At 42.5% G+C, this 26537-nt stretch overlaps 1 protein-coding gene across 7 annotated transcripts in view; it reads right to left on the reverse strand.

Moving 5' to 3' along the window:
* Positions 1 to 2911: 2911 nt before the first annotated feature.
* The window catches only part of LOC110497508 (transmembrane protein 131-like), a 112689-nt gene continuing 89063 nt past the window's right edge, over positions 2912 to 26537 (reverse strand). For 5 of the 7 annotated variants that reach the window (XM_036954445.1, XM_036954444.1, XM_036954448.1 and 2 more), the window contains 15 exons: positions 20974 to 21083; positions 20299 to 20441; positions 18411 to 18597; positions 17385 to 17570; positions 17013 to 17162; positions 16098 to 16719; positions 15815 to 15930; positions 15305 to 15477; positions 13821 to 14027; positions 11385 to 11463; positions 10847 to 10962; positions 10385 to 10511; positions 7432 to 7508; positions 7148 to 7287; positions 2912 to 3460 (listed from right to left, as the gene is read on the reverse strand). In XM_036954445.1, the coding sequence (XP_036810340.1) occupies positions 3143 to 3460; positions 7148 to 7287; positions 7432 to 7508; positions 10385 to 10511; positions 10847 to 10962; positions 11385 to 11463; positions 13821 to 14027; positions 15305 to 15477; positions 15815 to 15930; positions 16098 to 16719; positions 17013 to 17162; positions 17385 to 17570; positions 18411 to 18597; positions 20299 to 20441; positions 20974 to 21083 (2751 nt within the window). In that variant the 3' untranslated portion in view covers positions 2912 to 3142. The remainder of the gene's footprint in view (positions 3461 to 7147; positions 7288 to 7431; positions 7509 to 10384; positions 10512 to 10846; positions 10963 to 11384; positions 11464 to 13820; positions 14028 to 15304; positions 15478 to 15814; positions 15931 to 16097; positions 16720 to 17012; positions 17163 to 17384; positions 17571 to 18410; positions 18598 to 20298; positions 20442 to 20973; positions 21084 to 26537) is intronic. The other 2 variants (XM_036954447.1, XM_036954446.1) reach the window with 2 other exon arrangements.

The raw sequence follows: 26537 nt of genomic DNA on the forward strand, positions 1-26537 counted from the left end.
TTAAAATGGTTATTCATAAAAGTGTGCCCAATTATTCAGATTATAATAACTAGGTTGTAAGACACAACGTACAGCTAGTTATACACAGTTTATTAGGTACACCCATCTAGTACCGGGTCAGAGCCCCCTTTGCCTCCAGAACAGCCTGAATTCTTCAGGGCATGTACATGTTGCTCAATTGTTATCATAGGACCTAACATGTGCCAGGAAAAACATTCCCCACACCATTACACCACCAGCCTGTACCGTTGACACCAGGCAGAATGTGGCCATGGACTCATGCTGTTCACTCCAAGTCCTGACTCTGCCATCAGCATGACGCAATAGGAAGCGGGATTCATCAGACCAGGCAATGTTTTTCCACTCCTCAATTGCCCAGTTGGTGATTGCGTGCCAACTGGAGCCGCTTCTTCTTGTTTTTAGCTGATAGGAGTGGAACCCGGTGTGGTCTTCTGCTGCAATAGCCCATCCGTGACAAGGACTGACGAGTTCTACGCTCCAAGATGCCGTTCTACACACCACTGTATACTGCGCCATTATTTACTTGTTTGTCGTCCGCCTGTTAGCTTGCACGATTCTTTCCATTCTCCTTCGACAGCTCATCAATGAGCTGTTTTTGTCCACAGGACTGCCACTGACTATGTTTTTTGTTTTCGCACCATTCTTTGTAAACCCTTGCACTGTCATTCGTGAAAAGTCCAGGAGGCCGGACGTTTCTGAGATATTGGACCCGGCGTGCCTGGCACTAAGTTGCTTAGGTCACTCCTTTTCCCCAATCGAACAGTAACTGAATGCCTCAATGTCTTTCAGCCTGCTTTATGTAGCAAGCCACTGCCACGTGACTCACTGTCTGTAGGAGCGAACCATTTTCCTGAACGGGGTGGTGTACCTAATAAACTGGCCACAGTGTATATACAACTATGACAATTATTTTTAAATGATTAGAACTTGAGAAATGTAGAGCAAAATAAACCACTAGGTTCCTTGATTCAAACAAACATAAGAGTGGTCCGTCTTCTAAAATGTGTTCTGAGTCTCCCTCACCGGTCAGTGAGAATTTGACTGTCCCAAATTCCCTTGGCGCCTGTTCTTGCAAGCAATATACTGTCCATTGGAATGGCGTGGCGTAGCATTTGGCCGTAGCAAGGAGTTTGGGTAGCCAGGGAAATGATGCCAAACAGTGAGGATAATGTAGTATTTCCCTTTTCTCTGTCCACAATACATATGGAACAGTACATTGAGTCAAAAGAGGAAGTGAAGCCAGAGTGAAACATGGGGACTGGTTTTATCAAGGATTATTTCTGATTTATACAGAACAAAAAATATAAACGCAACATGTTAATTGTTTGTCCCATGTTTCATGAGCTGAAATAAAATATCCCAGAAATGTTCCATCCGCCAAAAAGCTTTTTTATAAAATGTTTTGCATAAATGTGTTTACATCCCTGTCAGTGAGCATTTTGTCCTTTGCCAAGATAACCCAGTCACCTGACAGGTGTGACATATCAAGAAGCTGATTAAAAAGCATGCTCATTACACAGGTGCACCTTGTGGTGGGGACAATAACAGACCTCCACATGGTCTAAGACCAGACACCCAGACAGTATTTCTGTCTGTAATAAAGCCCTTTTGTGGGGAAAAACTCATTCAGATTGTCTGGGCCTGCCTCCCAAGTGTGTGGGCTTATGCCCTCCCAGACCCTAGATTAGGGCCTAATGAATGTATTTCAAATTGACTGATTTCATTATATGAACTTGAAATTGTTACATGTTGCGTTTATTTTTGTTCAGTATAGTTCAATTCATGGTCGAAGATCAACAACGAATATCCTATCCTAGAATCTTAAAAATTTGACTTTTATAAACATACTTTTAATTGATTGATATCAATTGTGCACAGTGATTTGAATCAATTGATTACTTGGTTTGGTCTCTATTTCACTTAGTTTCACTGTATATTATTAGGGCATCACCTGTTGTACAGTCGTGGCCAAAAGTTTTGAGAATGACACAAATATACATTTTCACAAAGTCTGCTGACTCAGTTTGTATGATGGCAATTTGCATATACTCCAGAATGTTATGAAGAGTGATCAGATGAATTGCAATGAATTGCAAAGTCCCTCTTTGCCATGTAAATGAACTGAATCCCCAAAAAACATTTCCACTACATTTCATCCCTGCCACAAAAGGACCAGCTGACATCATGTCAGTGATTCTCTCGTTAACACAGGTGTGAGTGTTGACGAGGACAAGGCTAGAGATCACTCTGTCATGCTGATTGAGTTCAAATAACAGACTGGAAGCTTCAAAAGGAGGTTGGTGCTTGGAATCATTGTTCTTCCTCTGTCAACCATGGTTAATCCCATTGAGAACTTGTGGTCAATCCTCAAGAGGCAGGTGGACAAACAAAAACCCACAAATTATGACAAACTCCAAGCATTGATTATGCAAGAATGGGCTGCCATTAGTCAGGATGTGGCCCAGAAGTTAATTAACAGCATGCCAGGGCAGATTGCAGAGGTCTTGAAAAAGAATGGTCAACACTGCAAATATTGACTCTTTGCATAAACTTCATGTAATTGTCAATAAAAGCCTTTGACACTTATGAAATGTTTGTAATTATACTTCAGTATTCCATAGTAACATCTGACAAAAATATCTGAAGACACTGAAGCAGCAAACTATGTGGAAATTCATATTTGTGTCATTCTCAAAACCTTTGGCCATGACTGTACATTTGAATTCTGTGACATTTTCTGGTTATAATTGTTTTTGAAAAGCAATTTATACTGCTGTGTTAAAGTGATTTTGATGGATGGCAAAGATAACAGGCTTATGCGGTCCTTCGGTTACTGCCATATTCTAAATAGTTGTAGCATGGGGGACAGCAAACAAGACATCAAGTTCAAAACTTTTTTTTTATTTTTTATTTTCTATGATCAAAACTGCAAAACATCTAGAAAAATATACAACAAATGCTTAACTTTTCACAACATTGAACGTTTGAAAAAAAAAAGGAACATAAAAGTAAAGGAATATTCAAATTTTTCTCCCATTATCGATAAAAGCACATTAATTTCTTGTTCCTTTATTTTATAGCATCGTTTTTGTTTGTTGTCGTCGGTTATGCCAGGTTTTTATTAAACGTCGCCGCAGTAGCCCGAGTCGTTGGACAGCTGCGAGTTTGAGCTGCGGTTGGATGAAGAGTTCCAAATGTCCAGGTTCATGTGGGGGCCGAAAGGGTTGAAGCTGGAGTACTGCTTGGGGCGGCACATGCCCCCGGGCTCCCGGTTGAAGGGGGCGTGAGGTGGGGTGATGGGGCAGACGGGGGACACCGGGGACATGGGGACTGAGCGCTCGGGCTGGAAGTGGCTTTGGTATGGCTCACTCTGTGGGGTCCAGATGGAACCGAACAGACTGGACATGGGGGACAGGCTCCTGGTGCCAGGGAAATATGGCTAAGGGGGAAACAAAGCAAGAGAGAGAGAAACAAAATATGGTTTAGAAAAGATATGGCACCATTTATTTTACAAAAACAAATATCGTATTAAATGTTACTGGACACTTCATTGATGGCAAAAATCTAAAAGTAAAGTTTATGAGAAGCTATGTTTGAATTCCTATACACACAATGTTCCCTCAAGAACTGTTGCCATTTTTAACCACTTCATGTGTCTGAAGGTACAAACTCTGCGATCACAGCGGGCCCAAAGAGAAAATCAAGTGCCCTATAGGTCTACCGCTGACCAATAGGATGGAACAGATGACCGTGTCTGCAGTAGCGTAGCAGGCATAAAAGAAAGCTACAGTAAAGTTGATACTGTGAGATTTCAAAATGAGATTTCAAAAATGACTAGAGAGACTGTCAATGGGTACAGCAAAGAGATGGTTTTTATCAGCCATAAAATGCATGTTCTTCCTATTTCCACTCAGCGCTACAACAAGCACTGCAACAGTAATGAATGAGTAGGAAAGTGCATATATAGGCTTGCATTGTTATTATTTGCGGATTGTTTTTTTTTTTAAATATCGAGGAATATTTCACTTTCTCTGTTCATAGGAGTAACAAATTTGTGCATGAAGCAGAAATAATGCGGTGCGACTCATGTTTCGCCATCATCTGGAAGACGGTGTCCCTTTTTGGTCAGTGGAGGAAAGGGAAAGACCATCAGATGCAGGCACCATAAGCCAAGTAAATATTTTTTATAAAAAGCTAATTATTTGAACATATGCTCACTCAGCTGTGCTTCACAAGTAATACAATAATGATATTGTATAATAAGTAATACAAGAATAATACAAATATTACTGATGTGATCATATAGCCTACCTCAAATTTTGAATTAGATTTTTTTTTAAATGTCCCGAACAACACATTGGCTGGGCAATTCAAGCAAAGACAATATTCGGTCATAACATATTGGGCGTATAGCTTACAGCACAAAACTCATTGCAACAGTACTGTTTTAAATTGGTTAATAGGCTTACATTTTGTAAATCATGTTTTAAAAAAAAATCTGAGTGGTAGATCTCAGCTTGCATTTTGACTCAAATTGATCTTGACTCAGAAAGGGTTGGTGACAACTGTTCTAGAGTTTCCCTGTTAACACTATCAACGTTTCCCTTTTCTGTAGCAATTGTGATCGAATCAACACAATATTCGCCACTTTCAGTGCAACAAATCGAAACTATGCAAGAGATTTTGTTGTAGGCAGAACTCATTGGAGTAGGATTCTATTGCATTGATACGCACTATGCCTGCAGCATACCACCCTGCATACCACTGCTGGCTTGCTTCTGAAGCTAAGCAGGGTTGGTCCTGGTCAGTTCCTGGATGGGAGACCAGATGCTGCCGGAAGTGGTGTTGGAGGGCCAGTAGGAGGCACTCTTTCCTCTGGTCTAAAAAAAATATCCCAATGCCCCAGAGCAGTGATTGGGGACACTGCCCTGTGTAGGGTGCCGTCTTTCGGATGGGACATTAAACAGGTGTCCTGACTCTCTGAGGTCAATAACGATCCCATGGCACTTATTGTAAGAGTAGGGGTGTTAACCCCGGTGTCCTGGCGAAATTCCCAATCTGGCCCTCAAACCATCACGGTCACCTAATAATCCCCAGTTTACAATTGGCTCATTAATCCCCCTCCTCTCCCCTGTAACTATTCCCCAGGTCATTGATGCAAATGAGAATGTGTTCCCAGTCAATTTACCTGGTAAAATAACAGATAAAAAAATAAAAAACTACTCAGCCTGTGCGGCATAAACAAATCAGAGCTGCAGTAGGCCTATATGCAAATAGACCATTGCCATATATGGATCTGTGCAATTTACTTTGAACTGGACTGTGAGTAGATCCGCTTGTTTTCAGAGCCACATTATTAACATTTGCTAGTTAGTGAGATATTAGCCCATTTGTAGTCAGCAATAGGGGCGTGATTGTTTCCTACAAGAGCGCAAAATGAATACACCTCTAGACATTTTTGAAAAGCAAGTCAGGTAAAGATATTTTTTTTGTCTTAAAGACGCAGTGTTGTATTTTGAGACAGGCTTGAATAAACTAAGTAGCCAATAGGCAGAGGGTAACATAATTTGGGAATAATAATGCATTTTATTTTGTAAAGTGGTTTCTTGCATCAAACAACATTTTCAGTCACCTCCTTGTCTGAAGATTAATGTCAAGCCCTGCATGTTTTTCTTTCTTCAAAAGTCTCATGGAATGTAGACCTACATTGAACACCACACATTGGCTGCTACTGTAGGCTGAATGATATAACTGCTATTTCCATGTTAAAATATTATGGGATGTATTTTCTCCATTGTTTTTTTATGGTAGGCCTACACTATGATCAAATAGCCACGGTAGCCTACAAGGCCACTTTTAAAAATGTAATGTAATGCAGGTAGAGCCTCAGTGTTCAGAGTAAATGTTTGAAGTTGTGCTCAGCAGACCAGAAATTTGCTCAATGCCAAAAAATATCTGAGGAAACATAGCACACAAAACATTTGATAATGGAGGTGGTCATAATCTGGCTAAAACAATAAGCATAAAAGCTTCATTTTACAGCCCTGTCACCGCTAGTATTTTGGTATTTACTTTCTGGTTCTTGTTAGAAAACAATTCAATACAATGATGAGTACCATTTATGTGACTTTTACTAAGAATTAGGAAACGAAAGGTATCATCTGTGTCATCAAGCGGTCAGTGACATTGTTTTGTCTAAATAACAGGTAAACAATGGTCTCTTTACCGCCCTTATCTCACCTCATTTGCTCACATCGTATATAGACTTGTTTATACTGTATTATTGACTGTATGTTTGTTTTACTCCATGTGTAACTCTGTGTCGTTGTATCTGTCGAACTGCTTTGCTTTATCTTGGCCAGGTCGCAATTGTAAATGAGAACTTGTTCTCAACTTGCCTACCTGGTTAAATAAAGGTGAAAAAAATAAATAAATAAAGCCTAACCGAAAGACTATGATCAACATTGTATTGACCCATGCTGAGGCCAGAACCATGGTGGGTAGTTTGTGAAAAGTGGAAGTTTTCCACTCAAGAGAAGAAGACAAAGCCTCACTCCCTAGATTCCCATCCACAGAGATTGCAGTTCCTATTTTATAAGCTCTATTTGCTTTGTTACAAATCACACAGTAAGATTGTGATGTTAAATTTGGTAACCACAGACAGCACACCAAAAGGGAAAAACAGAGGTTTCAGAAAACAGACAGTCAACAAAACGGTAGCTCCACAGATTCAGATGAGTTACAATAACACTTATATTGATTTTCCACTTAAATAATTCCAAACAATCCTTTATATTTTATATTAAAATCATAAATATATAATATTAAATACTACGCTTAACTGAGACAGATTTACTAAGTGTTTGCACATGCCTTTTTCAACAAGGAGAAACATTGGGGACGGATCAAAAGGGCAAAATAAAGGTTTGAAGAAAAAAAAAAAGAATCTTAAGTGTAAATGAAGGCAGTTTCCTGTTTTAGCTTTTTCTTTGGTGCAGACACTTAGTAAACCTGCACGAAGTCGTGGTTAGGACTAGGTCATTGACTGAGGCAGACGGGGACAGTAATGATAGATATTAGGGGGATTAGGTTGAATGGAGCCAGCAGCGGGTCCCCTTGGGATTACCTTGCTGCCCACACAGCCGGCTGTATCCCAGGTTGAGGGAGCCTCCTGGGAACACTCCTCGTTCCAGCTGGGCCGGTGGCTGTAGGCTACCGCCTGGCTCTCTGGCTGGCACGGGTAACTGTTGTGGAAGTTGGTGTTGCCTGTGGACCGATGGTACAGATACAATGGTAAGTGTTTTTCCCATGATATTTCACCAGGTTGTACCATTGAGCTCAAACGCCCTTTTCAAGGGAGACCTGTATAAGACATTTTACACACAATAACACAGTAGATTTGACGCCTACCTGCTGACATGTAATTGCCCTGGCCACAGTATGCATACGGGCTGTTACATTGGCTGTTGGCACTGTTCCAAGGGAAGCTGTTCAAGAACACAAATATACATTAACGAAAACACAAAATCATAAATGAGCTAACACACATAATTTCACAATAAAAAACGTATATGATTTGACAGGTAGCCACATCACAGGGGTAAACACATTTGCATTTATTAAGGATCCCTGGAGTCCAGCAACATTAAGGCAGTTACATATAATAATTACATGACATTACATTTCACAACACATTAAGTCTGTGCACTCAGGCCACTACCCCAGTACCACATATCAACAATACAAAAGCCATATTCATAGTGGTTTTAAGAAGGCAGAGCAGCGCTTTATTATGGACAGACTTCTCCCCATCTTAGCTACTGTTGCATCAACACCTCCAAGCAGTTTAGTCACCTCAACTTGCTCAATTTCCACATGATTCAATACAATATGTAGTTGAGGTTTAGGGTTTAGTGAATAATTTGCCCCAAATAAAATGCTTTTAGTTTTAGAAATATTTAGGACCAACTTATTTCTTGCAACCCATTCTGAAACTGACGGCAGCTTTTTGTTAAGCGTTTCAGTGATTTCACTCGCTGTAGTAGCTGACGTGTAAAGTGTTGAGTCATCCGCATATATAGATACAGAGAATTCCTGATTCCATCTGGATTTTGTTGGAGGCTTCCATTAAAGAACAACCTCTGTGTTCTGTTAGACAGGTAACTCTTTATCAACAATATATTTGGGGGTGTAAAGCCATAACACATACGTTCTTCCAGCAACAGACTGTGATCGATAATATCAAAAGCCGCACAGAAGTCTAACAAAACAACTACTACAATCTTTTTATTATCAATTTCTCTCAGCCAATCAGTCATTTGTGTAAGTGCCGTGCATGTTGAATGTCCAGTGTTGAAAGTCTGTTGTCAATATGTTTACTGTAAAATAGCATTGTAGCATAAATACAAATAAATATGGTCAAACACAATTTGGTAACAGGCTGATTGGTCGGCTATTTGAGCCAGTTAAGGGGCTTTACAATTCTTGGGTAGCGGAATGACTTTTGCTTCCCTCTAGGCCGGAGAGCACACACTTTCTTATAAGCTTAGAATGAAAATATGGTAAATAGGAGTCACAATATTGTACGCTATTATCCTCAACAATTTTCCATCCAAGTTGTCAGACCCAGGTGGAATTTTTCACCTCTTCCACACTCACTTTTCGGAATTCAAAATGACAATGCTTGTCTTTCATAATTTGGTCAGATATACTTGGACGTGTCGTGTCAGCGTTTGTTGCTGGCATGTCATGCTTAAGTTTGCTAATCTTGCCGATGAAAACAAATCATTAAAGTAGCTGGCAAGGTGCTGCAAAGCGTATTACCATCCTTCATTTATCTTTGTTTCATAGGATAGTTTATTCTTTTCATTCAGCTTAGTCACATGATGTCTCAGTTTGCAGTACTGTACATTTGCCAATAGGTTGTGCAGCCAGACTTATTTGCCATTCCATTTGCCACATCCCTCTCAACCATAAAATGTTTAAATTCCTCATCAATCCACGGGGATTTATCCGTTTTTACAGTTATTTTCTCAATGGGTGCATGCGTATTAGTGACTGGAAAAAGCAATTTCATAAACGTGTCAAGTTCAGCGTCTGGTTGCTCCTCAGTACACACCAGCAAATGTTCTTTACATCATCAACATAGGAATCACTACAAAATGTATTGTATTACCTCTTATACACTATATTAGGCCCAGCCTTTGGAACTTTGGTTTTCCTAAATATGGCTACTATATTGTGATCACTACATCTTATGGATTTGGATACTGATTTAAAGCAAATTTCTGCAGCATTAGTAAAGATGTGATCAACACATGTTGATGAATTCCTTCCTATGCTGTTTGTAAATACCCTGGTAGGTTGACTGATAACATGAACCCAGAGTGGGGGTGGTGCAGCGGTCTAAGGCACCGCATCTCAGTGCAAGAGGCGTCACTACAGTTCGAATCCAGGCTGTATCCCATACGGCCGTGATTGGGAGTCCCATAGGGCGACGCACAATTGGCCCAGCATCGTCCAGGTTTGTCCTGGGTAGGCCGTCATTGTAAATAAAAATTTGTTCTTAACCGACTTGCCTAGTTAAATAAAGGTTGCAGGCACTGGTTACAGTTTGAAGCTTTTTCTTGAGTGGGCAGCTTGATGAAAGCCAGTCAATATTAAGGTCACCCAGAAAAATATACCTCTGTTGATATCACATACATTATCAAGCATTTCACACATATTATCCAGGGACTGACTGTTAGCAGTTTGTGGTCTATAGCAGCTTCCCACCCGAATGGGCTTTAGGTGAAGCTGGTAAACCTGAAGCCATATTACTTCAACAGTATTTAACATGAGATCCTTTCTAAGCTTTACAGGAATGTGGCTCTGAATATAGACAGCAACACCTCCACCACTGGCATTTCTGTCTTTTCTGTAGATGTTATAACCATGTATTGCTACCACTGTATCATCAAAGGTATTATCTAAGTGAGTTTTAGAATATGAATGTCATCTATTATTAGCAAGTTATTTCATGAACCTTGTTTCTTAGGATACATATGTTAATGTGGGCTATTTTTAGCACTCTCCTGGCATTCTTGATTGTTTTAATTGCTTTACTAGGAAGCTTATGAGAAGTAGGTAGACATGAGAATGTTTTTTTATGTTTGAGGTAATAGTGCAGGGTGAGCTGCACACAGTCTACTTCCTACTAGGGCACACCACCTCAGGTCTATAAACTCTGGTTCATAGGCAAATGCTTACTGTATACAATAGCTGTATGATCGACATGGCCTGACAATCAAAATGGCTTCTTAAGCTACAACATGATTGTAGAAAAGACACCATTTGTAAATTCCCTCTCGGCTTAGTGACATACCCATTGACGGGGGCTGAGGCTTGAGGTACGTAGGGCACGGCCTCTGAGGCGTTGTACCTGAACTCATTGGTGAGGGGCACAGAGGGAGCCGACCAAGTCTCCTCAGGAAAATACTGTCCCGCCACACCTGAGAGAGAAGAGGGAAACAATTAACATAGAGCATTTATAACAAGGTAAGCAGTAACACAGGCTTTATAGTAGGGTTGGAAAAAAAGCCTGCATACTTGGCTGTCCAGAAAGAGGGTTGGTCATCCCCGATTTATGACACCAAACATTTACAGCAATCGCACTCTTTCGCGAAACGCATTTATGCAATGACAAACAAAACAATACCCTTACATGCTGATTTTATAGCACTTCCCTTTTTGAGATCAACTTTCTATTTATAACAGACAAGACATTTTACACACAGATTCTGATGTCCAGGTATGTCAACATTTATTGACTGAGCACTTCACTCACCCATGGTGCTGTCCGTGCGGGCTTCTACAGAGGCGAAGCAGGGGGCAAAGCTGGAGGGCACTGGGGCGGGCTCTGTTGGGCTTTGGCAAGGCTCCTTCCTGTACAGGTTATTCATGCTGCACACCAGGGGACATATATAGCACTTTGAGATTATGTGTGTAATGAAAAGCACTTAACAAAATGTACATAAATAATGATCATTATTATTGGAACTTTGACTTCTCCATTAGGGTTGATAGGATCAAAGTGTCTTTGTCAGTAAGGACTTTTAGAATGATAGTACACTTCTTGAAACACTATAAGAGTGGTTCAGTTGGTTAGAGTATGGCCGGGCCTGCCACACTACAGTTGTGGGTTGAACTGTAAGTAGCTTTATATAAAATAGCCTGCTAAATGACCATAAGAGTATGTCTTCCATTCTATGTGGTTGCTGTGTGTGTTTACATGTGTGTATTTATCTGTCTGTGTTTGTGCGATTAAATCAGTTAATGTGTGTGTGTGTGTGTGTGTGTATGTGTGTGTGTGTGTGTGTGTGTACCTCTGGGCCTTGTAGGTGGAGTTCATGGTCTGGTAGCAGTCCCTCTCGGCTGGGTAGACGCCGTACTGCATGGAGTCCCCTGTGGACACAGACACACAGCTACAAATCACAACTCTGACCCTGCTTTCTAATGAAAACATGTTAGTTCATTCATCCCTTTTCTACTATCTCAGCGTCAGAGAGGGAGAGAGAGCGTGGGAGTAGTAATGTTAATCGAAATTGTTAAAACAATTAAATAACAATTCTAATAAATGCAACAGTAAAAATATTACAAATTTTGATTTTTTTTAAATCAATCAGATATTGACTGAATTTTTGCACATAAAACATTATACTGGCACGGACAAATAACGAATGGAGTTCAGGCATTTTGGTTGGAATTCAGGTATTACATTTATTATAAAATGTCAATGTTTTTTTCCCAGGTATTTTTTTAATACTTTGTGATAGAATTAACAATATTATGTGCCTCATTTGCCTGGGTGTATTTGCATTCATTAATACATTTATATAAAGGGCCTACCTGCACTTACCTGCACTGTCTAGACAGCCTCATGAATGATTCATTATAGTTGTCATGTTCTCTTGCATAATTCAACAAGTGTGTCAAGTGAAGGATATCCATGCGTTTTTAAAATCAAAACACTAGCTCTGGATTACACCCATTTATACCTGCTTTCCATTGTTTGCGAGATCAGACATAATATCACTATAATCTAAGCTTTAACTTTCAGAAGTTGCTTTGACTTGAGCGCCACTAGTTTGCAAACATTTGAACTAAATCATGACTTTTTTTTCTTTTTTTGATTGCACATAAATCTAAACCGATCAAAATAAGATATCTTTCTTGTGATGTAACTGTCGAGACGGTGCGTTAAATCCCAGACGTTGTGTTAGCGTTCTTATAGATGCACAGGAAAACCAATGTATTCCATTGAGCCCATTTCAGCCATTACCAGAGTGGTCATTAGAAACATTTCTGGGGTCCTTATGTCAATGAGAAAAAAACAATGGCACTAGCAAGTGTGAGAAAAGTCATCAGAGTAAGAGATTTAAGTGACAAGTGGCACCCCTCAAAACACAGGAAATATATGGCTGAGAGAGAGAGCTGTAGACAGAGAAAAAGGGAGAGAGAAAAATGGGCGGAGAAAAAGAGAGATGGAGAACAGGTGAGGTGAAAGATGGATGCAACATTTCCATGTCTGATGAGGTGTACACAATCTCAGCCCTAACCAAGACAGACAAAGTCACTCAGAGCCAAAGGACAAGAAAACATCTGGCCTAACCTAACCCAGCACCACGGTGCTCTGTAGAGTCTCCAGTCCCACTTCCAACCCCCCCCCCCCCCCCCCCCCCCAGGCCTCGGAACTCCAGAGCATAGGTCCGGACCTACTATTCTGGAGTGAAAGGAGGACATTTTGATGAGAAGCACATGTGCGGGATGGAATGGAGACACGTGGCTATGCTGATGAAAGACAGAGCAACAGATGAGACGGAGAGAGAGTTGGGAATAGTAAAGGGGCAATATGTAGGGACCAGGGGGAAAAAACACATTCCCCAAAGTTAATCTGTGACTCTAGGGCAGGGTTCTCTAACCCTTCCTGCAGGCTTCCTGCAGGTAGCCTAGCGGTTGGGCCAGTAACCGAAAGGTCGTTGGTTCAAATCCCCAAGCCACATATGTGAAAAACTATTGTTATTAACTAACCATGGCGCTAGATTAGAGTTAAAGTGAAAACCTACAGGACGGTAGCTCTCCTGGAACAGGGTTGAAGAGCCCTGCTCTAGGGGCACGATTCCTGATAAGAGCAGCGCAGTGGTTGTGACAGTGTATGCACTTTCCCTGTCCAAGGTGCTGCAGTAGCGAGTGGGGGGAATGTGTATACACTGAGTGTACAAAACATTGGGAACAACCTCAATTCGTCGGGGCATGGACTCTACAAGGTGTTGAAAGCATTCCACAGAGATACGAGGTCATGTTCACTCCAATGTTTCCCACAATTGGATGTCCTTTGGGTGATGGACCATTCTTGATGCACACATGTGAAAAACCCAGCAGTGTTGCAGTTCTTGACACACAAAACTGGTGCGCTTGGCATCTACCACCATACACCTTTTCAAAGGCACTTCAATCTTTTGTCTTGCCCATTCCCTCTGAATGCACACATACACACATAATCCATAATTGTCTCAAGGCTTAAAAATCCATCTTTAACCTGTCTCCTCCACTTCATCTACACTGATTGAAGTGGATTTAACAAGTGACATCAATAAGGGTTCATAGCTTTCACCTGGATTCACCTGGTCCCTCTATGTCATGGAAAGAGCCTCATGTACTGTATACTCGGTGTATAGATAAAAGTGTGCTTGTGTGTGTTGTATATAGTGCAGTGTGTATATGTGTGTGTGAGCGTGCATACTGCAGTAGTGCGTTCGTACTTTTCCTGGCTGAGGTAGTGCAGTGGTGTGTGCGGTGGTGCGGGGCGTCGGGGTCCTTGTCTCCCTCAACGCTGCTGGCAGAACTCCAGCTGCCCCAGCTGCCGCGGCTGGCCCGCACGCTACCTGATGAGCTGCCCGAGTCTGAGCCCGATTCGCAAGCCACGCGCCGCTCCACACACTTCCGCCGTGGCCGCACCAGACACACACCTAGAACAGGAAGGAGGGCAAGAGATGTTGAGGACTGTGTAAAGCCTGTGGCCGATGCAGTAACACTCCAAGGCCAGTCAAATACAACGCTCAATCCCTTCAATCCCCATGGCCAACCTTCCTAAGGTTCTCCCACTTGCATATCTTCCCTTCTGTTTCCAACTGTTTAAATGAAAATGTAAAGTGTAAAGAAAGAAAGAGATGCTGAGGACTGTCCAATGTTCAATATAAAATGTCAATCTACTAACTTTAACTCCTTCACTCTCGTCTTTAGCCATCGCATTTAATTGGGAATTCCCAATGTTTCTGATAATGTGGCAAAACTGGACATGTACTGTAACATCTACCATGTCAATGTGTTAGAAAAACAAAAAAGGCACTTTGGCACCTTCTTGTGGTCAGTCGGGTGTAAAGACACTTAGAGATGTCCATATCATCGTCACAGACACAGCAGAATGCTTTTAACAGGATGGTGGTTTAGGTGAGGGGTAGGGTTTAACTTTGGTCAAGTTAACCACAGACTGGCAGATATAGCCACAGGTTATCAAGTGGTTGAGGGGTGTAACCATAGATGTCCCAGCTTTTTGAGTGTATGTGTGTGTTTGTGTTTGTCAGGGTTTCCGTTATCCGGTAATAGCCTGCTCTTGGCCTATAACATATGAAACAGCTCGCATGTGTGCTGACAGTTGCGCATCGCTGCGCGTATAATGTGAAGAAATAATAGTTGATCAACATTTTAAGCTAAACGTTGTGATCTGTTGAGTCAAACTCATTGCTTTTTAACAGTTCATTTTTAATTTTTAATGTAGCCTAGGCCTACTGGTTGCATGAATTTGGGATCCATCGTCTCACAACTGTCCCAGAGTATGTTTGGAATAGGCCCTTTCTTTCTCGATAAGCTGACCAATAGAATAGGTAAACGTTTATACCATGGGGGATAGTAATTGACATAGGTTAGTGATTTTGCTGTTCGTTATTCTTCTTCTTGGCTGAGGAAAAGTACATGTGGACAGTTCTTCTAACATCTTCAAAGTGTTCGGTATTCGGCACGTTGCATTCTCGACTTGCATGTTCTGTTAATATGAATTACCACCATCTAAAATGTGATTTCTGTCATTCTGCGAACCGTGGGTGGACGCCCTAATCAGTTACGCACCCAATGCATATGAGTCCGGCAGATTTCTTAAATGTCCGGTCAATTAAAAGGTTGCTGGTCAAATTTCCGCCCCCACATTTTCCTAACGGAAACCCTGGTGTGTGTATGTATATGTACCCACCGTTCTGTTTGAGGGGGCTGCCGGGGTTGGGGCTGGGCTTTGGTGCGTCTGTTTTTCCTGTGGAGCAGCGGTTCCGAGTGCGGGTTCCGTTCATATTCTGTTGTTGTTCTCCCGTTCTCCACTCCGGCTCCCTCTCCTGCACTGACATCACAACCACGCTGTGTTCAGGTAGCCTGTGGGAACAGCAAAGACCAATGTCCCTTTTCAATGTCTTCACATTTCCTGCAGTGATTCTACAATCAACAGGGTTACAAACCTTCAACACAGCTGAATGTTCTACTATAAACGCCTGCCGAGGGTGTTTAAATTTAAATCAATCCCAAATCGAAATAATCAAATTCACCATTTCACTTTCTACCCAGTTAGAAAATATTAAGTGCTTTGAGTGCTGTCAATTTCATTTTCTATAGATTTTACAAAATGGCATTCTGCCCCAAACCATTTGTCAAGATAAATTTGTAAGTGAGCACGCTGTCTATCGCCGTCTATCGATTTGAAGATGCCAGGTACCCAGAAATCCCCTCTGTGTTCTTCTTGCGACTCTTTTTTGCCTTGTTGTTCCCGGCTGGGACACCAGCCTCTGTTTTCTCTGCCTTCTTCCTCTGGCTTTTACCATCCTCTTTGGTCTGGAGGGAGAGAGAACGAGAGAAAGATTACATTCACATTTCCACGCTGTACTGAAGTACTTAGATTGCACACAAATACATCTCTACAGAGCTGTAGGAGAAACCAGGCTACAAGCATCAATCAGAGCAAGCTATCATATAAAACCAAGTAATAGCCAATTGATCACCCTGTGTATCACCTCCAGCTCAGAGTTGTCCCTTTTCTCTGTTGTGTCCCTCTTCTCTGCAAACTGCGAATGTGTACCGAGGTCGTACCCTTTCTCTGTCACGGGGCTGCACAGCAGGAGACCAGGTCGGGGGCCCGGGCCCACAGTGACATTGTCGGGGAAGCCGGCTTGTGTTTCCACGGGAAACATAACCGCCGCCGGCCCCTTACTGTCCTCCCCCTGGGCGGCGCTCTGTGGGGGAGCTTCCTTAAAGTGCTGTGTCGTTTTCTTAACGTCGATTTGACAGAGGAACGTGGGCTCGATGTTGTTGCAGGCGTCTGTGCTCAGGTAAGGTTCCAGGGTTCCCAGGTCGGAAGTTAGGTCTAGTTCCCGCTCTTCCTCGGGCGCCGTTGCCGCTGTGGCGGAGGAGCTGGTTTTGTACTTGCCGTAGTAAACAGACACCTTATGTTTCTTCTGTGGCTGGGAGGGGGTGGTGGATGCACCCTTCTTGGAGGAGGAGGAAGAGGAGAAGGGCTGTGGTCGGGGGGTGGAGCCGTTGGCCACTGCCGGGGAGCCACGCCCCTTTCCTTTGTCGGAGTTGTGGCAGGTCTCCACGTACGTCTTGCAGCTGCCCTTCATTTTACTGGACACGGACAACAACCAGTTAGAGACTGTGTATGTGTAAACCCATACCAGTGCATTATCTCCAGCTAATCAAATGGGTGATAGATAAGCTTCATTTAAAGAACAAAATTAGTTCAGGTTTATGTAGATAACATGCAACTACTTTTACAACATGGTTGATGGAACACTTTTACTGGAGTGTTATATCAAGTACCACCAACACATCTAACTTGAATCATGTTTTATATTGGTAATTAACCATGTAAAACTGTTGATGTAGGGTACAAATATTTGATTGGAAACGGGTCTTACTTGACTCCATTGGGGGTGATGTTGTTGACGGGGCCGTTGTCCCGGGACAGGGCAGAATTGTAGACGCTCCGGGTGGTGGGGCAGGAGAACTGAGACAGGATGTACTGGGCCTGATGGAAAGCCATCAGACAAACACCCGCCAGGGAGAAGCTGAGAGGAGAGAGAGGGGATATGGCTGGTTATTCATTGGTTATACCAGTGCCAACAAATTGACAGAAAGAAGTAGACACCTGTAATCTGCTTGGGGAGTCAACCTGAAACCTCTTTAATGCAACAACAAAAAATCATGACGCTGTGTTCGACATTGGCTTTTCTTCGCCCAACGTTGGCACTAAGTTAGTACTGGTCTATGCGTCTCGGGGTGGCACTGACCAGGTGAAGATGAGGGTGACCACCCAGAATGTCTCCTCCCAGCTGGGTCTGGGCACCACTTGAGCACAGAGGGGCAGCATGTGGTGGGGCAGCGTCACGTTGAGGGTGAAGGGGAACAATGAGCCGCGCGACGTCACCAGGGTCAGGTCCCGGATCACCCAGGACGACGTGAAGTCTGGAGTGAACCTGGAGGAGGGAGAGAGGGGGGTGGAGAAAGAGAGGGAGGAAGGAGGGAGAAGGTGGAGCAAGAGAAGGGGAGGGAGAAGGTCGAGCAAGAGAAGGGAAGGGAGAAGGTGGAGCAAGAGAAGGGGAGGGAGAAGGTGGAGCAAGAGAAGGGGAGGGAGAAGGTGGAGCAAGAGAAGGGGAGGGAGAAGGTGGAGCAAGAGAAGGGGAGGGAGAATGTGGAGTAAGAGAGGAGGAGGGAGAAGGTGGAGAAGGGGAGGGAGAAGGTGGAGTAAGAGAAGGGGAGGGAGAAGGTGGAGCAGGAGAAGGGGAGGGAGAAGGTGGAGTAAGAGAGGAGGAGGGAGAAGGTGGAGCAGGAGAAGGTAGAGTAAGAGAAGGGGAGGGAGAAGGTGGAGTAAGAGGAGAGAGAGCGAGCGAGCGATGAAGGGGGAAAAGAGGAAGGTGAAAAGGAAGTGGGGGAGATTACGAGAAGGGGTGAGAGGGTAGACAACCAAAGAGGAAAGAAAGAGGGGGAAGTGGAGATAGAGAAAATATAAGTTGAGACAGTGGGGGGAAAAGGAGAGAAGGAGATGAGAGGTCAATGAGCGATACAAATGTCCAAAAACAATTTCTTGATATGTCTCGTATAACAACAAATGATCGACTGAACAATACAAACGTCTTGATACGTTTGGATTTAATACAAAAATGATACATCCATTTTTCTTTCATTACTTTATGTACCCTTCACTTGAAAGTAACCTGAAGCATGTACACACACTACTGCTGAGTTAATACAAAATATGTTCACATAAAAAAAGGTTCAACAACAATCTGCGTCCATTCTTCCGACATTTGACTTACGCAATGGTGATCTCGGACGAGGAGTTGTGGTCCAGGCTGAATGACCTGCACTGCATCACCTCGAAGCCGAAGCCCTGGCACTTGTAACCGTTGATGTTCATGGACGTGACCGTAAGGGGCAGCTCCCCGGCGTTCTCCACCTTGAAGCTCTTCCGGATGGCAAACAGAGGCTTGTTGGCGCGCAGGCCTGGGAGGTAGATGGGAGGAAGCATTTTTTGTTTGATGCATAAAGAACTTAGGAAATAGATGAATGTAGCCAGCCACACACTCTTAAGAACAGTAGAGCAAGACAAGAGTCCCAAATGGCACCTTATTCCTTCTATAACGCACTGCTTTTAACCAGGGTCCCTACTTTTGACCAAGTACGTCACTATAAAGGGAATAGGGTGACATTTGGTATGCCACCAAGGATTAACTAGCCTAGGTAGGAGAACACACAGATAAGACATGCTTTATTGTCCGTTTAATTACAATAAATCTGCTTTGTGCCATTAAAAGGAGTTTATTACAGGTTGTACAGCAGAACTACCACACTAAGACAACGATTAAGCAGCCTAGTTTCAAATTCAAGGGCCTTATAAATTGAGTTTGAATTCCAAATTTGATATCCTACCAATTAACCTGAAAGGCATTGCATTCAATTTTCCAATACCACAAAGCATCGTCATTTGCCTTGACTAATGAATTGTATTAGTAATGCATTCAAATATTGATAAACATCTAATAAGATCTAGCTACATAGAGTGCATACACTTAGGGGTGGGCGGTATACCGTGTTTTACGATATAACGGTGTTCCACACCTAGCCCCTCTCCCTTTCCCTCATGGAGCGCATTTGCTGTTCCTCGACCACGAGACACTTGCGTTTAGTCTGCATGCAGCACAGCAACAGCAACAACGTTGATGACAACGATGCTGTTTTCACTTTGCTTCTTAATATAAATCCACTAGCATTCTATAATTACACTTAGTTTGTGTTTCTTACGTCTGCAAACAGCTAGTTTGTCTTTTCTTAGCAAGTTGGGTCTTAATCTTGTTAGCCACTAATGCTAATCGATGTTAGCTGGCTAGCATACCAACATAGCAGTGATGGTGTTGACCTAAATCAGCATGTTGTTTGTGCAACAGTCTCTTCTAAATCAAAGAGGAATACGCAAAGCATGAATATGTTAGATACATGAAGTAGCTAAGAGAAAATATTAAATGTAGCCAAAGATTATAGGGTCTCCAAGGAAACACTTATTAACACTTTGGTTCCTACCCTGTCACAATAACTCCTCCCTGGCATTTTAATTTGTTGTCATGTCAAACAACACTGTATTCAAAGTGCCCACTATTATATTCGAACTATAGAATTCAAATAATCATTAGTTCACCCAAGTGTTGTGCTCTAAATCACAAGTCAAATCACAATTGCAACATTTGGTTAAAAAAATAAGGCCTAGATTGTTTGCCCATATCGTGCAGCCCTTCGTGGCAGTGTGGAAATGATCTCAAATAAGTGCAGGAAACACAGAAATGTATGAAAATGTTTGGTTGAAATGAACAGCATAAAACAAATCAAAATGGACCAATTGGAATCACTTAGAATGTTTGTGTTGCCAGCCTAGGGTCACATATTACTCATACAGCAAATGTAGAACTTTTAGTATTCAAAAATATAAAATCCCATCCTTTTTTTATATTGTGATATGATATTTTGGCCATATCACCCAGCCCTACATATACCGCACTTAAATTAAATATAATCAAACCCTAGCATTGATGATTTTTGTGGAGTAACACACTGGTTGTTGTTATTGCCACTAGGAGCACAAACTAGATTTTCTCTCAATGAGAGAAAGGTGGATAAATTACAAATATAAAATGAACCGAGTGGTTGGCTCACCGTCTCGGCATTCCATGAGGGTGGACTGAGGGACATTGAAGCGTAATGAGGCCCCGGGGCCCGGCAGCTTGCCACCCACTCTCAGCAGCTCCTTGGACCCATGGCCCCGCACCGTCACCATGTCAAACACTGTCAGGTTGTTCCTGAGACAAAGAGACACCAAGGAAGAGAGAAAGAAAAAAGGAGAAAGAGAGTCAGACGGGCTCAAGACTCAGCTCCCCGACTTCCTGTTCCTCACGCTCCAAAAGCAGAGTGACAGACAAGACTTGAACAGAATGGCAACTCAACACTAGACAGTCACCAATGCTGTGATTCACCAAAACCAGACACACAGCACATGGCACCATACTCAAATCTGTCAAATGTCATTAAAATACCTGGTGCCATCTAGTTTGGCTACATTATTGCCCAAAACAACCACAAATGTGGAAAAACATCAACTACAAATCTATGTTCGCATAGTACTGCAAATAACTACTGTAATATCAGTGCTCATATCAAAATCGTGCATGCACGAAAGACTGCAACTACTGGTACCAGTGTGCAAAAATTGGGGGGAATTATTCACAGTACTGTTTATGTGGCCATTTTGTCTTTGTTAGTTCATATGAAATATGAATATCAGAAGACTATTTCTAAACGTGTCATAATGTAGAGGTGACAATTATAGTGTACCTGATGAGTAGGATGGTGGTGGTGGGTTTGTGTTCAGAGGGGGTGAACACCACGGCCACCTCCCTGCTCTCCCACGGCTGGAGGAGGAGACGCAGGACTCCCTCACCCTCCTGCAGACAACACAGAGGGCGAGGGTTAGTGGAAATGGTTAATATATCACTGCATAGCACACTTTATATAGCAAGTATTATTCAACTGCAGTCTCCTGGACAGCTGAAAAACTTCTGGGTTTGTCTGTATCAGGCATATCAAGAGTAGGAGTGCTGATTTAGGATCAGGTCTTGCCTGTCCATGAAACCTTATTCATTTTGATCTTAAAGGGCTGAGACGCAAGGCTTTCATTCTCTACTTATCATGGACCGATTCAGACCTGGGACACCAGGTGAGAGGCCAATGATTGAAGACCGCATTGGTTTCCCATAACTAGAGCAGGGTATCTCAATCCATTCCTGAGGGGGGACCCCCAGGGGGTTCCCATATTTGTGCTAGCCCAGGACTAACCTGGATTCCCTAGGAGTGTATTGAACAAATCTGAGCTGGAGTGTCAAAAGAAAGGAATTACTAAAACACATGCATCAAAATGCAATTAGGACCAAAGAATAGTGCGATAAAAAGACAGGAAATGTCCGCTCAATGTTTGCCGCAAGGCTGGTGACTTAGCTAGCGATCCAATATAGGTCCATAAAATACCACACTTGGGAGCAGCAAACATTTCCTATAATTTCATTGTAATGGGGTGGGGTGAAGTTTCCCCTAGGTACAAATCTAGGATCAGCTTCCCCTCCGCCAGTCCTAACCTTAACCATTAATGGGGGAAATGCAAAACTGACCCAAGATCTGCATCTAGGGGCAACATCACACTAGGGCTTGGAATTGCCAGGGACCTCACAACACAATATTATCAGGATACACAATACTGTACAGTGCATTCGGAATGTATTCAGACCCTTTCCCTTTCTCCACATTTTGTTACGTCACAGCCTTAATTTAAAATGGATACAATTCTTTTTTTTCTCATCAATCTACACACAATACCCCATAACGCAAAAACAGGTTTTAGAAATGTTTGCAAATATCCTTTTTTTAAACATTTCCATACATTTCCATTGATAATCCCTTGAGATGTTTCTACAACTTGATTGGAGGTCACCTGTGGTAAATTCAATTGATTGGACATGATTTGGAAAGGCACACACCTGTCTAAGGTCCCACAGTTGACAGTGCATGTCAGAGCAAAAACCAAGCAGAGGTTTTGTCCGTAGAGCTCCGAGACAGGATTGCGTTGAGGCACAGGTCTAGGGAAGGGTATCAAAACATTTCTGCAGCATTGAAAGTCCACAAGAACACAGTGGCCTCCATCATTCTTAAATGGAGGTATGGAACCACCAAGACCCTTCCTAGAGCTGGCCGCCCGCCCAAACTGAGCAATTGGGGGAGAAGAGCCCGATGGTCACTCTGAAAGAGCTCCAGAGTTCCACTGTGGCGATGGGAGAACCTTCCAGAAGGACAACCATCTCTGCAGCAATCCACCAAATCAGGCCTTTATGGTAGGAGTGGCCAGACGGAAGCCATTCTTCAGGAAAAGGCACATTATAGCTCACTTGGAGTTTCTCTGGTCTGATGAAACTGAATGCCAAGAATCACATCTGGGGGAAACCTGGCACCATGCCTACAGAGGTTCTTCCTGTAAAAGTTGCGCCGTACTGCAGCACACCTTGGAATTCTAGGGCACGTTATTTTAAGTATCAGCAATTGTTGCCATTAATGCTAGTTTGGCTGTACTAGAGAATTTAAGTAATAACATAGTATATGAGACTGATTTTAAGAAATTTTGCTTAATTAATTTGCTTAATATTATGGTGTTTCTATTCCAAGAAAAACAAAATCCTCAGTGTTTCCGTTAGGAAAAATGGTGCTGTACAAAGTGACCAGTCGTAGGCTACAGTACTAAGAGCAAAATAATCCTAATATTCCCACACCCTAATTGTAGTCTAACCAATACACAAACGGAGATTCAGTGAAAATAAAAATCTAATTGAATTATCAAGATCAGCCCCCATGCTTGTCGCAGAGCAAAACGGTGCTGAAATAGTTGACCACATGCGGGTAGGTTATTGCTTCAAATCCTATTGCTTCTTTCTTCAATATGCTTTAAATGCCACAAATAATGGAACACACACAATTCTTAAAACTCTGAGAAGGGTAATAGGAGGTGATCTGCAAATTATCCTGGTTAAATAAAGTTTAAATAAAAAAAAAAATATTAAACGGACATTCTTATTGCTATATTCCACGTTACTGTGCGTGTTTCGATTCTCTCTCTCTCACACACACACATACACGCTGTCTTGACCTCTGAATGCTTGACTATAAAAAGTCAACTGGCATTTACCCCTAAGGTGCTGACCGGTTGCACCCAGAGGCCCCGGTGCACAACTGAGCAAGAGGACAAGTACATTAGAGTGTCTAGTTTGAAAAAGAGACACCTCACAAGTCCTCATCTGGCAGCTTCATTAAATAGTACCCGCAAAACACCAGTCTCAACGTCAACAGTGAAGAGGTGACTCCGGGACCCATCCGAATCTTTTATTTTTATTGGCCAGTCTGAGATACAGCTTTTTCTTTGCAACTCTGCCGAGAAAGCCAGCATCCCGAAGTCACCTCTTCACTGTTGATGTTGAGAATGGTGTTTTGTGGGTACTATTAATGAAGCTGCCAGTTGAGGACTGTACGGGAGTTGCAACGATCCTTTTGTAAAGGTTGAAGTGTCTATTGTCCTGCTAATAGCACCATGACCAGGATCTCTATTCATTTAAGTGAGCAGATTAGGGCTTTCAGGAGGAACCGAAAATTGTGTGTCAATTCATAAACCATATGCCATGGAATGGTACATCGAAAATCTTTTCCCAACTATTTAGCTGTTCCCAAAGTAATTAGTTATGGATCCATAACGAAATAAAAATACTCTTTCAAAATAATAGATGTTTATCATTTTTTATTAACGAAAGCATAAAGGTGTTGATGAAGAAATACTGTACAGTATAGGCTTTATCAGACATTTTGCGGTTGCATGAGGTCCCCCACACGCATTTTAAACATTGAGATAATAAAGCATATTGAAGATAGAAGCCGCCATGATATCTGCAGAATATCGTGGAATATAATTGAAAATGTTGGTTTCTCTTACATTAAAAACCTTAGTGTAACAACAGTTTTAGTAGGTAATATGCTACAGTACAGCTTCTTCTGACCAAGTAGAAACATAAAAATGTGTATTTTTTTCAGGTGTGCATGCAGGACAGAGAAACAGCCATTCTTACACTATTGTTATACATTCAATCACCTTCTTCATCCTCATCATTCAGCTCACTGAAATTAAATTTTGATGTTGTGCACAATTATCAGTTTATTTTTGGTTTATATCACCTATTCATTGTCAGGTAGACACACATTTAGCGCATTGAGACCCAAAAGCATAATCAGTGCTCTAACTCCCTCTTGCGGTGGTCTGGAGCAGTGACGCAGGGTAACGTACTAAACCATAAATGATCTAAGTCCGCGGCATAATCTCAAAACTTTTAATTGAGCAACAACTGTACGGTGAAGCATGGTGGTGGCAGCATCATGCTGTGGCGATGTTTTTCAGCGGCAGAGACTGGGAGACTAGACAGGATTGAGAGACACAAGAACGGAGCAAAGTGCAGAGAGATCCTTGATGAAAAGCTGCTCCAGAGCGGTCAGGACCTCAGACTGGGGCAAAGGTTCACCTTCCAACAGGACAACGACCGTAAGCACACAGCCAAGACAAGTGGCTTCGGTACAAGTCTCTGAATGTCCTTGAGTGGGCCAGCCAGAACCCGGATGTGAACCTGATCGAACATCTCTGGAGTAGAGGTGGCATCTCTGGCATGGACAATTAATCAGGGCCGATTTCAAGTTTTCATAACAATCGGTAATCGGCCTTTATGGACTCTGATTATGGCTGACTACATTGCAATCCATGAGGAAACTGAGTGGCAGGCTGACCACCTGTTACGCGAGTGCAGCGTCAAAAGGACCTTGTGGCTGCAATAAGCCAAGGTAAGTTGCTAGCTAGCATTAAACTTATCTTAGAAAAACAATCAATCTTCACATAATCACTAGTTATCTACACATGGTTGATGATATTACTAGGTTAACTAGCTTGTCCTGCGTTGCATATATTCAATGCGGTTCCTGTTAATTTATCATCGAATCACAGCCTACTTCAACTTTGCCAAACGGGTGATGATTTAACAAAAGCACATTCGCTGCACAAAGGTACCTAACCATAAACATCAATGCCTCTCTTAAAATCAATACACAGAAGTATCTTTTTTTTAACCTGCGTATTTAGTTAAAATAAATTCATGTTAGCAGGCAATATTAAGTAGGGAAATTGTGTCACTTCTCTTGCGTTCAGTGCAAGCAGAGTCAGGGTTTATGCAACAGTTTGGGCCGCCTGGCTCGTTGAGAACTGTATTTCTTCCTAACAAAGATGGTAATTAATTTGCCAGAATTGTACATGATTATGACATAACATTGAAGGTTGTGCAATGTAACAGCAATATTTAGAGTTAGGGTTGCCACCCGCTCGACAAAATACGAAATGGTTCTGCATTTCACTGAAAGAATAAACGTTTTGTTTTCGAAATGATAGGTTCCGGATTTGACCATATTAATGATATTTATTATTATTTAAAAATAATAATAATTTCACCCCTTTTTCACCCCAATTTTGTGGTATCCAATTAGTAGTAGTTTACTGTCTTGTCTCATCGCTGCAACTCCTGTACGGACTCGGGAGAGGCGAAGGTGTCTCCAAAACACATGCGTCCTCCAAAACACTACCCAACCAAGGCGCACTGCTTCTTGACACAACGCACATCCAACCCGGAAGCCAGCCGCACCAATGACCTGGTCAGCGTGCACTGCGCCCAGCCCGCCACAGGAGTAACTAGTGCGCGATGCGACAAGGATATCCCTGCCGGTCAAACCCTCCCTAACCCGGACGATGTTGGGCCAATTGTGCGCCGCCCCATGGGCCTCCCGGTTGCGGCCGGCTGGGGCAGAGCCTGGGCTCGAACCCAGAATCTCTGGTGGCACAGCTAGACCACTGCGCCACCCGGGAGGCCCCTGATTTGATATTTGATAGAGCAGTCTAACTGAGCAGTGGTAGACAGCAGCAGGCTCGTAAGCATTCATTCAAACAGCCCTTTACTGCATTTGCTTGAAGCACAGCGCTGTTTATGACTCCAAGCCTATCAACTCCCAAGATAAGGCTGGCAATACTAAAATGGCTATAAGAACATCCAATAGTCAAAGGTATATGAAATAGAAATGGTATAGAAAGAAATAGTCGACACGTCATAATTCCTATAATAACTACAACCTAAAACTTCTACACTGGGACTATTTAAGAACTGGGAATATTGAACCACCAGCTTTCATATGTTCTCATGTTCTGAGCAAGGAACTTAAACGCTAGCTTTTTTTTTACGTGGCACATATTGCACTTTTACTTTCTCCTCCATTTAAACCAAAAT

Source organism: Oncorhynchus mykiss, chromosome 19 (assembly GCF_013265735.2).
Source record: "Oncorhynchus mykiss isolate Arlee chromosome 19, USDA_OmykA_1.1, whole genome shotgun sequence".
NCBI lineage: Eukaryota > Metazoa > Chordata > Actinopteri > Salmoniformes > Salmonidae > Oncorhynchus > Oncorhynchus mykiss.